This window comes from Eretmochelys imbricata, chromosome 5 (assembly GCF_965152235.1).
Source record: "Eretmochelys imbricata isolate rEreImb1 chromosome 5, rEreImb1.hap1, whole genome shotgun sequence".
In the NCBI taxonomy this organism is placed as follows: Eukaryota; Metazoa; Chordata; order Testudines; family Cheloniidae; genus Eretmochelys; species Eretmochelys imbricata.
This window is the reverse complement of record NC_135576.1, coordinates 87,938,643-87,951,048: the sequence shown is the minus strand read 5'-3', so window position 1 is coordinate 87,951,048 and position 12,406 is coordinate 87,938,643. Positions and strand designations below refer to the sequence as shown.

The 12,406-nt window shown below is 37.4% G+C and overlaps 1 protein-coding gene across 1 annotated transcript in view; it reads left to right on the top strand.

Annotated features, from left to right (window-relative positions):
- The window catches only part of LOC144264621 (spindle assembly abnormal protein 6 homolog), a 34,710-nt gene extending 22,809 nt beyond the window's left edge, over positions 1-11,901 (top strand). Inside the window, exons 14-17 of the mRNA XM_077816378.1 lie at positions 6,160-6,312; positions 8,076-8,179; positions 10,950-11,038; positions 11,810-11,901. Of these exons, the coding sequence (XP_077672504.1) occupies positions 6,160-6,312; positions 8,076-8,179; positions 10,950-11,038; positions 11,810-11,901 (438 nt within the window). The remainder of the gene's footprint in view (positions 1-6,159; positions 6,313-8,075; positions 8,180-10,949; positions 11,039-11,809) is intronic.
- Positions 11,902-12,406: the final 505 nt, after the last annotated feature.

Below are 12,406 nucleotides of genomic sequence, written 5' to 3'. Positions count from 1 at the left end.
CAGTATCTATCCCTTGGGGTTCAGGTGAGCATGGGTGATGGTTGAGATCTGACTGGGAAGGAAAAACCAAATGTGCAGTGGTCGCATGTGAAATTTCTTCCATTTTGAAGGATTCTAGTAGAGTGAGAGTGAGTTCCTACACTTAACCTGAGGGATATGGCTGAGCTAGTTACCCCCTATCAAAGTGATCAAAACTATACAATGGTTACACTTTTATATCGCTTCAATAGACACAGGAGGAAATAATAAAGTGGCTGGCCTCCTTTTCATTCAGCAGATGTACTGCCATATTGGAAACAGACATTATCCTGTCTGTGAGACTGCTGAACTTTAGATACTGCTGGACGTAGGAGGAGTTTTCCAGAAAGGTGTCCATTACTGGTATACATCTGGACAATGGAATTGTCAGCAGTGCAGAAAATTTAGCGTGTTATCTTCATGCAGTTTCTTCGTGATCTTTTATCACTTCAGAATCAGCAGGAAAAGATATGTAGCCTCTATCCAGTACATTTTGGCTCATAATGCAAACAAGAAAGGATTAAAAATTGTAAGTAAAATAGTCAATAGAGAAACGTTAAATGAAGTCTGAGGTTGTGTAGTGCTTTCCAAAGTATAAATCCCCCTACTGTGTTCGTGTATATATCCAAATGATACTTGTCTGAAGAAAAGAGCTGCTGTTCAGGAATTTTGAGGTGTATAACAGATGGTACTAAACTGAAGCTGTGGATGATATTCAAAGCAGAAGAAAAAAAATCTTAAAATGATATTGACAGGTGGTACAGAGGTGAAAATGCATCCCAGTGGCTCAGTGATGAAATAGAGTGGTGTACTATGGAAAATTAGACCAGGAGGACGTTAACAAGCATTTCACTTCTTTCAGGGCCATCTGGGAGATGGCTTCTTACAAATGTAAAAAAGAAAATCAATATGCTTCTTAATTCTAAGGGCTGCTTACCCTTACTCAGTCTCTGCAGCCAACTGACAAATCCATTAATGAGTGAGTAGTACACAGCTGAAATAATAGAGGCACTGTGCTTTGTTAGATGGCTGACATAAGTTTGGCTCCAACTTTTAAATTGCCTCAGAAATAATGTGTACATTTAAAAACCGTTGCCTCTAGAGTTCAGCGTGAACATAATTCGTGAAGAATAAAATTTTCTTTTAAATGGCAAAGGTAATATTGTGGCTGTTATAAATGCAATACAGTAGAGCCAGATTGTAGAAAGAAATTGTGTCCAGCCGTGGTCCAGCTGTGTGCAACCACTTTTTTTCTTTTCTTTTTTTTTTTTTTACTAAGAGCGAGTTATTTTAATTTCCAACTTTGTCTGTTTCTCAAACACCCAAGCGAGTCTGAAACTTCTCCTGCATATCCTTTGCCCACCACTAGCTAATGTCAGACTGTTCAGAAGAGTGTTTTCACCTTACAATCTAGTAAAGGGACAGTTTGGTTGATTGGTTGGTTTAGGGTTTTTGAGTCTGTTTAAAAATAAATAAATAAATAAAATCTGTGGCTGGGAAGACTTCCTCAAATATTATCACTCTAATTTATAACAAAAGCCTTTAGGAGCTGCCCCAACGGTCATCTGTCTTGAAGGCGTTGCCCCCATTTTCCTCAGTGCTTTTTGGCTTTTTCATTTGTTGATTTGTTCTGAGGAAGTGGGGATTTAAAATCTGCATGACCCCTCCATTTCCAGAGTAGTGAGAGACAGATTCTTTTGCTCTGCTGACATTTTAAAATTCTTCTCCATCCGCAGCTTGCTGACAGTCAGATGGGAGGTGAAGGGACCCAACTCTAGGGATTCTCTGAATTTACTGAGTCCCTAGATTGCCATATACAGAGATCCATACTTAATTTGGTATTTTACAGCTGTCAGAGTGGGATTATGTTATCCCTTTAGGAATAGTGAACTGACTGCACTGCTGCGGAACCCAAGAAAATGTCTGGGGTTTTCATTGGCCAGGAGCCAAGCGAGCTAATTTTTTGTCGAACAATCTATGCAGGAGTTGTCATAATGGGTCCTTTTTACTAAGGATTTCAATATTACAATCACCTTGGGTCTGAATTGAAGAAATTAAATTGTAATTTATGAATCTGTGTACCTCTCTAGCTAGATCACTACTGTCAAAATATTTGCAGGAAAATGATTTGGGTAAAACTCTTCAGTCTGTTCTCTTGATGATAGATACAGCTGTATGGCTCAATTATCTTTTATCCACTTAACATTTTTTGGCTGAGAAGAATTTACTTCCTTGAAAATTAGGCTACATGGTGCTAGATGGGTTAAGATGCTTTGCAGGATGTGTGTGCGCTATGATGCCTCTGAAAATAAGTGATATAAATATTTTCTTAATTGGCAGTTATCTATAAAAATAACCTAGCGACGAGTAAAATTCCAAAAGATTTCCATGATGGTGTTGGGAGACACCAGATGATGCTATGATAGTCTAACAAGTCATGTTTGACTGTGTAGGACTTTTTGGGTCTTGCGGGGGGCGGGGGATCACACTGTTCAGTGTGTGGAGTTTTAGTTTGTTATAAAAACCTGATTTGATTTGCTTCCTAAATCTTGTACAGAAATAACTTGTTAGTCTGTAGGCATCAGCTCTTACCTATGTCATGAAAGCAAACCAGTTCCTTAAACAAGGTAGAATTTTCAAGAGCGCTTAAGGAACTTAAGAGCAAAACCCCACTTTTGAAAATGGAATTTTGGCTCCTAACACAGCGTAAGCTCTTTTTTTTTCAAAATTTTACTCAAGTTGTCTAACTTCATAGTTTCAGAAAACCTGTAAGAACAGTGCATCCTTAAAAAAATCAAACAAATAAACTAAAACAAAACAAACAAAACTGGTGAGGTAAGGCTGACTAGACTAAACTGGAAAAGTATGAATATTCTTAGGGAGAGGAAAAAATTTGAACAGCCAGTGGAGCTTCTTCTCAAGGGTCTCCTAAAATTCAAAGCTGAGGAGCAAAAATGCTGTTATCTAATTCTTTGGGGAAGAAGAGGAGGTAGAGATGTTTATAATACTTGGATAGATGTATCTGCTGAAGAGAAAAGAAAGCTAAGGGCATATTACAATAGGTTTTGAAACTTTGTAAAAGCTAACCCATTGTTAGTATAATATTCCCTACATTTTTAAAACTAAACACAGGTTCCAGCTGAATCCATAGAGTAATCTGAGACAGAGTTAAAGTTCTTGGCTAAGGGCAGAGAAATTACTTATATGAACAGAGTGATTTGGGAAAGGATAATGTTTGTGACTGATTCACTAAAAGTTGTGAAAAGCTGGTAAATCAGGAAGCTGAATAAAGATTAGACAGTATTAGAACACAAGAAAAGGCTGAAGTCCAGTTAAAATTTATGACTAACATTTTCAAACTTGGATCCCTAAATTCACATATGGACATTTGTCAGTGGTTTGAATTTTCAGAGTTGCTGAGCATCCAGAACTCTCAGCTGAAGTCCGCTGGAAACTCCCACTGTTCAGCACCTCTGAAAATCATGATATTTAGGTGTCCTGTATATAGATATGTGTGCCTCACTCAAACTTGAAGATTTTTGGCCCATATATAAAAGGAGACCGGATAATGCCTCACCATGTAATACCCGAAAAGCATCTGTGAACAACTGAAGCTCTTACTCTTCATACCTTTCATCCAGATATTGTTTCATATTTGAGATAAGCCAATAGAAGTTTGTTTTTTTTTCAGCATAACATATAAGTACAAGGAAAATGCAAATAACTAAAACATGCACTCAGATTTACAATCAGTGCTTGGTCTCCGAACATGCCTGATCTTAAATTGGTCAGATTGTGTGTGTGTGTTTTGTTTTGTGTTTTTAAAGATGGACAAAACACTTCCAAGTTCCAGTGGCATTTACCACCTGCTAAGTTACAAGATGTAATGATAGAATACAAAGATATATATTTAATGGAAGTTTCCTGGGAGGGTACTAATCTTGAGGTGAACCTCCTATAAATCCCATGTTACGTACTACTCAAAAATTCCCGTTGCACTGCAAGACTGGTTGGATAAAGAGCTTTGGAGATTGACAAATTGCCTCTAATTTTTTCAGAGGTGGTTGATCATATGTAGTGGGAAAACACCATGGAGATAGTGGAAAAACCACTTGCAGTAGAGCTGAAGCTGTGCTGTGTTAATGCCATGCTGATTTAGGCAGTAGAGTTAGAAGATTACATGATGCTTGTGCATTTGATGGTATGATATGAGAAAATGGAGAGATGGCATGCCTGTGTTTTAAATGTTTTGGATGGATAATCTGAATACTAGCAAATAAGACCAGAAAGAGGAAATTCATTGATAACCATGTTTAATAATCCACAATAGCAATGTAGAATCACCTGCTTATCCTATTTATTCATCCCAAGTAGTGTTTTGAAAAAAGTAGGAAAAACTACTGTCTGGCTCCATGACATCAGAGCTGTTGTGAATTTTATATATTGTAATTTTGAGCTATTGTGGAAAATATGAATTATGAAACAATCTATTAATTCCTCATTAGAGCAACTGAAGGAAAGTGTTTAGTTACGTTTTCTCAGCTGAGGGAATAGAGCCCAAACCTGCAAAAGTGGCAGCATGAAAGAAGGACAGCAGAGAACAGTAAGGTTTAAAATTCCATGCATAGCTAGGGTTATGCAATATAGTTAGGCAAAGTAGTAAGCTTGGCACTACTGAAACAAAGCTACCACAATCCTATGTGGTATTGATGATGGAAAGTTCTCCTACTAAAACTCAGGAAGTTGATTTTTAATCCATTTGGTTCTGATTAAGGCTCATTATGTTTGTCCCTCTCCCCCCAACTAAAAGATGCTTTTCTTTATTGGGAGGGTGATGCAAAACCTTTCACTAAATGTAAAGTTTTTTGAATGAGAGATCTGTATTCTTTTGTCCCCTTATTCCCATTTCAAATTTTCTTCCTTCATTCTCAGTCCAGCTAACATTGTTGCTTAAATTACTGACACCTTCTCTCTTCTCCCCCCCCACCCCATTTTTCACCCAATAAATTCAGTGTTCTCCATCCGCAATTGGGGCTTCTTTCTGCTCATTCCCTGATCAGCCAAAGTACTGCATGATTGGGGGTCTCTGCTGTATAAGGGCCCTGTAGCTATCTTGGGTTGGAGGGGATACGTTGCCTTCCTTATAAATTATGTAAGCGCCAAAGGTGTAAAGTCTGAACAGAGCAGCTTCTCTTAGTGAAAAGTTGCACTAATGAAACTAAATCAATTTCAAAAGCTTTTTAATTCTGACACAGATGAAGCCCTTACTTTTGGGAGACGGGATAAAAGTAGGATGGGAATCTCTTAACACAGTTATGGAAAGGGGCGTGCCAGATTTCATAAAAGCAAATATGAAGTTCTGTAGATTAACACAAGCTCCTTAACTAACAAACATTTTTAATTGAAAACCAACCACAAAAGAGAAAGCTATCTGAACACCTTTATCTTCTGAAAGAAGTGAAAGTATGACCTAACGAGCACTTGGAAAAAAGTGTTATGGTGAAAGGCTGGGACTAAACTTACAAATGACAAGATTGTCTTTATTAAAAAAAGAGAGGTCACTGACATTTCCTTTATCTGGCCTCAAAAATACCCTGTCCTGGAACTACTTTCAAGCTCAGTTGACCTCTCGTAACATTATATCCGAAGAGGCCCATGCTTTCATTTTACTATGAAGGGGACTCTTTTTTTCTAAAACTTTTGGTTCTCTCCATTGGGGAAAAAATGCACAGTGGAAGGGGCTTTTCCACCTTGAAAACCTTAATAAAGGGTGGGCACCTCTTTTTTTTAGGTAAGGGGAAAAGATGGGCATTTGTCACACTTTTTTTTTTTCTATTTGCTTAGTGTTCCTTTTTCTATTTAGCTTGGCAACAAAGCGTGTACTGTGGACCTATAATATGTTTCTTGCCTAGCACATACTTAAACATTAAAAAAAGTATGTGGATGAAGGGTTTGGGTTTGTTCTTTTTTGTTTGGGGTAAAACTGACCTTTCTGCCCTACTATACTTCAGACTTTTGAAGGAGTTCTATCACAAAAATATCAAGACAACTTACGCGTATTTGGGAGGCTTGTTTCCTATTGTCATATTTTACTTTTAAACAGTCTTTTCTTCCACTTATTTTTGTTTGTTTCCCTTACAGCCTCAGCTTCTACTTTATAACAGTCCTTTCTCTGTCCCTGTGATGCCTCCACCAATTAGCACTGCTTCCCTTTCTAATAACTGTGAAGGCTCTGTTCCTCTGCGAATGAATATCCCATGTGCGGTCACCAGTGCTGCAAGATATAATCCACAGGCAGGCATATATACTTTTATTTTTCACCTCCTTTGCACTATAACGTATTCTGCTGAAGTGTCCTAGCTTTTAACAGCTTAATTCTCCATTGTGATTTGCCTCTGGATAAAGCACAGCAGAACACTAATGTTAACATGGAATGTTTTGACACTAACTGCATTAGAGAGCTGAAGCTGTGCTTAATGTAAATGTTGAAAAATAGAACACTTAGAAATGGCCAATACTCTTATCTAAGTATTCCCCTCTGCCCAATAGTTTTGACTTATGTCATAAATACAACACAATGACAAATGTGTTAGGAAAACATTACTAACCATTTTTGACAGATTATGCCCACAGACTACATGAGAAGAGTTGGGTAAACTGTTTTGGAGGAAACGGGAAAGAAGCATTTTTCTTAACTATTTTTGCTTATTTGTTCCTCTGGAAAAATTAACTATGAGCCAATTTATATATCTGAAAAAGAATTATTTTCATTTTTCTAAAACTGTACAATAAATGGCTTTTATCTTGTAACTTTCACTGCCTCCCTACACTCTACCCACTAATCCATTTCTGCTAGGGACTATTACTTATATTCTAAATCTCTAGGCAGCTTTTAAGCAGTCGGCCTTTTTTTTTAATTAACAAAAGGAATCTGGTACAAGAAATGTTCTCCCTATCCCTCCCCAAGCAAAACTATCACTAGTCTGTGGCTCAAGCCTGACAAAATCCATTCTTGTGTCTGGTACCTGACAATTCATCAGAGCTAGAAATGTCTATAGCCCACAGAAGAACTGGGATCTCAGATCTTGTAATAGTATAAAGAATCTGTTCCTGGCCTCAGCCAGCTGCAGTATATTGGGCCTTACAAGTGCAACATTTGACATGTAGTAGTCTGTTTTTTAAGTTGTAAAATGTATCATTTGATCTACCTCCCATTTGGAGAGTTAGACTTGAAGCCAAAATTCTTTTAGTACATAGTTGGAGGATATGAAAAACAGAATTTTTTTTAAAAAAATTAGCTTTATAGGTGAAGAGTATGAAAACAATAAATTTAGCTTTAACTGTTTTTTAAAAAAAGTAGCATAAGAAAAATATGTAAATGTGTGTTTAATTTGAAGCATCTATTGACAATTGTGAGGCAACATTCAAAAAATGCAGTAATCTCCAACTTGTCGCAGTAAAGCTTTATCTCTCCAACTCTTAGGTTACCTTGAGATTAATTATTCATATAATGTATTTATTTTTAGAGGTATTAAAATCAGCCCATTGCCTAAGCCTCTAGTTGCATTTACAGCAATAAATTCAATAATACAGATATTATACTGTTCCAAAATGGGTACCTCAGGCATTCCCTCACCGATGCAGTTTCCTTTGAAGAACACAAACTAGGGGCCTTTTCGTGCTCCTGTTGGATTCAATGAGTGTTTTGTCATTGGCTTCAGTAGAAGCAGAATCTGCCTCCAGAAGCCAGTGGACGTGACTTTTCACTGCACTACATCAGTTTGAGGCATGTACTTTCATGGAAGACAATGGAGTCATGCAAGCATAAAACAAGTGTAGTACAGCAGAGATCTAGGCCTGATGTCCCTGAGCAGTTACCCAAGTGACCTTTTAAAAAATAAGGGACTTCAAAAATCACAACATATGGTTTAATGGTACAATGATGATTGTATTATATTTGGGAGAGGAAAAACGTGTGCTGTCTATGGTGATGGGAGCCGTATTAAACACACAAGTCTTGTCCAATGTTTTTGTTTTTCACTCTCTAAATTGTATAGGTTTGCATCAACTTATCAGAAAATTCCACCAGCACTCCATTACATGAGACAAGACCTTGTCCACCAACCTCCACTCCTTTAGTGCCCCCAAACTCAGGCCATGTGTAAGTTGTGGGTTTTTTTGTTTTTTTTTTCTTTTTTTCCTTTTGTTTTTTTGCTGAGTGATATAACAGACTACATCATTTTATGGTAACTTCTAAAGACAGAGAGATTACACAAGTCCTTTTTCACTTTTAACTTTGTGTGTGAGGAAAAAGGCTTTTATGAAAAAATCACACATTTGGCCAATGTCAAATTGTTCCTGTGTTATAAGTAACATCAGTCTGAAATTTCAGGCTGCGCTATACTGGCTGCGGCTTGATTCTTTCCTTCAAGGAATCCTTGGGACATCCCATTTGTTTGCCAGGAGAATGTTCAAAAGTGCCAGGGAAGATCTGGGAAAAGAATTAAACTCTGCAGAGAAGTCTCTCATCTTTTTTGTTTGTTTTTGTTTAACCCCCCTCTTCAGGTCCAACAATCCTGGCAGTGGATTTTCTCTCTAATATCTATTAGGAGGCCAAGCACACTGGCATTTAGGAACTCCCACTGAGAACCCCTCATGGAACTGTGTGCCTTTTTTAAATTCAAAAGGTTGCCTGCTAATTAGATTTTACTTGGGCACTTCTCCAAATAACTTCTAATTCTCTTCAGAATGATTTGGTATGTGGGCAGTTCTAATCTGACCTGAGCTTGTTTGTTGTCCTTGGAGTCAGGATTCCCATTCACACACCACCACAACTTCATGAATGGAAATATAACTGTCAAGAGCAAAGAAAGTAAAGATAAGGTTAGAAAGTATTTTGCCTCTAGAAACGCTTTTCAAGAAAGTGAATTGTCTGGCTTGGAGGCAGATAGCACACTATTTCCAAAGTAAAGTGAAGCCTCCTTATAGTTCTGTGAAGGTAGAGTCCAGCACACTTGCTGTTGCCCAAGCAAACCCCCAGCTAAGCCACAGGAGGAGGATATAGGGGACTGTGCTGCTTGTCTGAGATGTGGGCTGTGGAACCTAACTGTTCAGCCATCTTCAGTCAGTGTCCACTGTTTCCACCACCTCCTCTAATGGTGGCAAGACCTTGGAGCTAAATAGAAGACTCTACCAAGAAAAATGAAACAAAAACGCTTTCTGGAAAGAGAAGAGAAAATGGAAGCAAGAACCTAATGGCTGCAACATCAGCCAGAATATTTTAGCAGTGTATATTATTTATTGAACTCCAGTATTGTACTTTTTGTGAGGCAAGAATAGAGCTGATATTCATCTCCACAGTAAATGATTTTTTTCGTTTGGTTTCAAAAGATTATAGCCATTATTCTGACCTAAACCCAAGCTTCAAAGAGAGAGAGAGAGACACTTTGAGGATGTGAGAAGAGCTGTTACACTAATTTTTCCAAGTAATTTTTTTCTTTGTTCCTCTTATCCTGCAGTATAAAGGGGGGAAAATATTTAAATTAATTCCTTGCTTCATCAGAATTTGCATAATAGAAGCTTTTATGGCAACACTTTTCACTCCAGCACCATATCACAGCTCATTAAAATAGAGGAACACTGATACCTTTTGCAGAAAGAGTACATGCCATATAAGGCAGCCAACTTGATCCTCTGTGTGCACATTTTCAAGGCTCTACAAAAATAGAGATTCAGGGTGGGATTTTTCAAAAGCACTTGACATTGTCCTAATTCTGTTCCCATTGAACTCAGTGGGAGTTTTACCACTGAGTTCATTGGCAGAAGGGTTACGTCAGTGTTGGTTGGCTGGTTTTGAATGCTTCAAGTGATTCATCTTGTGGTGAAGTGCTGGATGGTGTGGGTGCCTCAGTTTTTATTTTTTCCCCTTCTCAGTTACAAATGTCTCAAGTTTTACATGAATCCGTTACATTTATTTTTAGCTCATTAGGTCAGTTCATTGCCTATAATATTCCACTATGAGGATTGTTGGACATAGAGTCAGACACAGGAAATTTATCTCCTTTCTGCTGCAAAAAGTACTTCCACCTGTACTGTAAATTCCAAATATTTCCCCATTTTGTGACTATCAAGATGGTGTGCATTTTACCACCACACCCTAACGTAAGTCTTAATTGTCAGAAAAAATATGTTGTGGTTTTTTGTGTGGTAAGAGTGGTTAGATGGTATTTTAGAGGGTGAGGGAAAAATTCTGAATGATCCAAGCTTGTGACAATGGAAATAAATTTAAATGTGTGTTAGGTATTTGGTAAAACTGCTCTGGATTTTTAATCGGCTTCCCCCCATCCCCAAGCAATTTACTTCTTTTATAAATTTTGTTTAGTGACTTTACTGTTTATCTAAAATTGATAGATAATTTGATTTTATTATTAATGCCAATGACCTCTTTGTACATAGTAACAGAATTTTGTCATTTTCAAAGGTATCCTGACTGTGAGCCTTGTGTTACTAGCCATAGCCTGTAAATGGTGATGGGTGCTGTTAGCTCTCTGTTTGTTTTAGGTTAAGAAATCATTCTTTTTAGGATTCCTAGTCAGAGTCCAAATAGATGCAATGTTTCAGTAGCTGCAGAATGAAAGTAATGAACTGTATAACTCCTATTGTTTACAGTCCACTGTTTTGCAACTGAAGTTGGTTGAACTATGCATTTACTTTGTGCCTCTTCTCCTAACCAAATAAATAAAAATACAGCTATCAGGAATACATTATAGTGTATTACTTCTGCACATTGTAAGAATAAAGGCTAATAACTAGAAAACTGGGGAGGAGGAGGGGTGGCATTAGAGAGCATATAATTTAAAAAGGATATTAATTACAGGCAGCTTGCTCCCTTTTGAATAACTTTTTCCCCTGAACACATTTTGATATTTCAGTGAGCCACTTGGTTTAGACATGAAATATTTGAAGAAAGATGGCAACTTGCCTTTGAGAGGACTAAAACCTTTGTCTGTAGCAAACACAGGTAAATGATCTGATTGAGTGCAACTGTTTGAAAGATGACTTGTTTGTTTGACCCAATTAGCCAGCAGTTCAGGGCTGTTGGGTGCTACCATAATGTAAATGTTTAGTAGTAATACCCTATGTTTCAGTGGTCACCATTTATATAGTCGCTATTTGATGTAGCATGATATCTTAAGATACCTCAGTTGTTTCCTGTTCGATGTGTAGGGGAATACTGAGGTAGGTCAGGTTTCGCTGTTTGACACACAGTAGTATTTTAATGGAGACAATACGAATGTCTGGTGGAGTTACTTCTAGAGATGGACCTGAACTGCTAAGTTCTGATCTGAACTTCCTCAGTCTAGAGGAATAGAAACAGCATTTTGGAGTTTTGGTTCAGGCCCATTTCTACTCTTCAGCAAATTTATGTTATTAGAATAGAACAGTTTAAAGTATATTATTGGCCAAATCTGAAAGTTTGTAGTATGAGGTCCTGATTCAGCAAAATACTTAAGCAGGCACCTAACTTTTTAAGCACGTGAATAGCCCTGTTGACTTCAGTGGGATTACTCACATACTTAAAGTTGATTATCTGCTTGTGTATGTGGTTGAATCAGAGACCAAATGATTTTTTTTGAGGGGAGGGGGAGGATAGCAGGGGAGGAAGCTTACTATATGCTGAACTTAACTACCTTTTCAAAACAATTTTAATATGAATAATTGTTTGTATATACATTTAACCACCTTACAAAGAGTGCAACACCTGATTGAATTTTTTTAAAAATTTTTTCAGTGTTATCAAGAGCTATGTTACCCAAGCAAGGAAATCCACCTGTGATATCTGCTTACTTCCCAGGGCAACAGACTAGACTTCCTGCATCATAAGTTCCAATTTTATTTAGTGGGTTGCAAACAGAAAGGCGTGCACATGTTAATGGAAGCAGCATCAAATATATACATCTGATTTAGCATGTCTAATGTAAAAGAAAAAAGAGGTGCTTGAGCAACACTGTCATACATTTGACTTTATAGTCCGTCTGGACTTGGTAATTTTTTTCTGTAAAGTCTGTGCTCATTAAAACTGCCAAAATAGGATCTGGAGGTAAAGCCAGCTATTAAAAAACCTAATGATTTCATTTCTAGATCTGTGTCTTTAAAATGAGATGATGTTTTTGATTTATTTTGTTTAATATAAAGCAATAGCTGATTGACTCTTCAAAGACACACAGCTGTGCAAGCTGACTGAAAGCATTTGTTTCATGTGCTTTTGGTGCTTAGAGCTGTGTGTATGTTCACACCTTACTACAGGATGTACCAGTTTTTTTCCCTTGTGCTTTGAAGTGCTTTTCATAATCCTCAAATTGTGAATTTCTAAGAACAACTCTTTTTT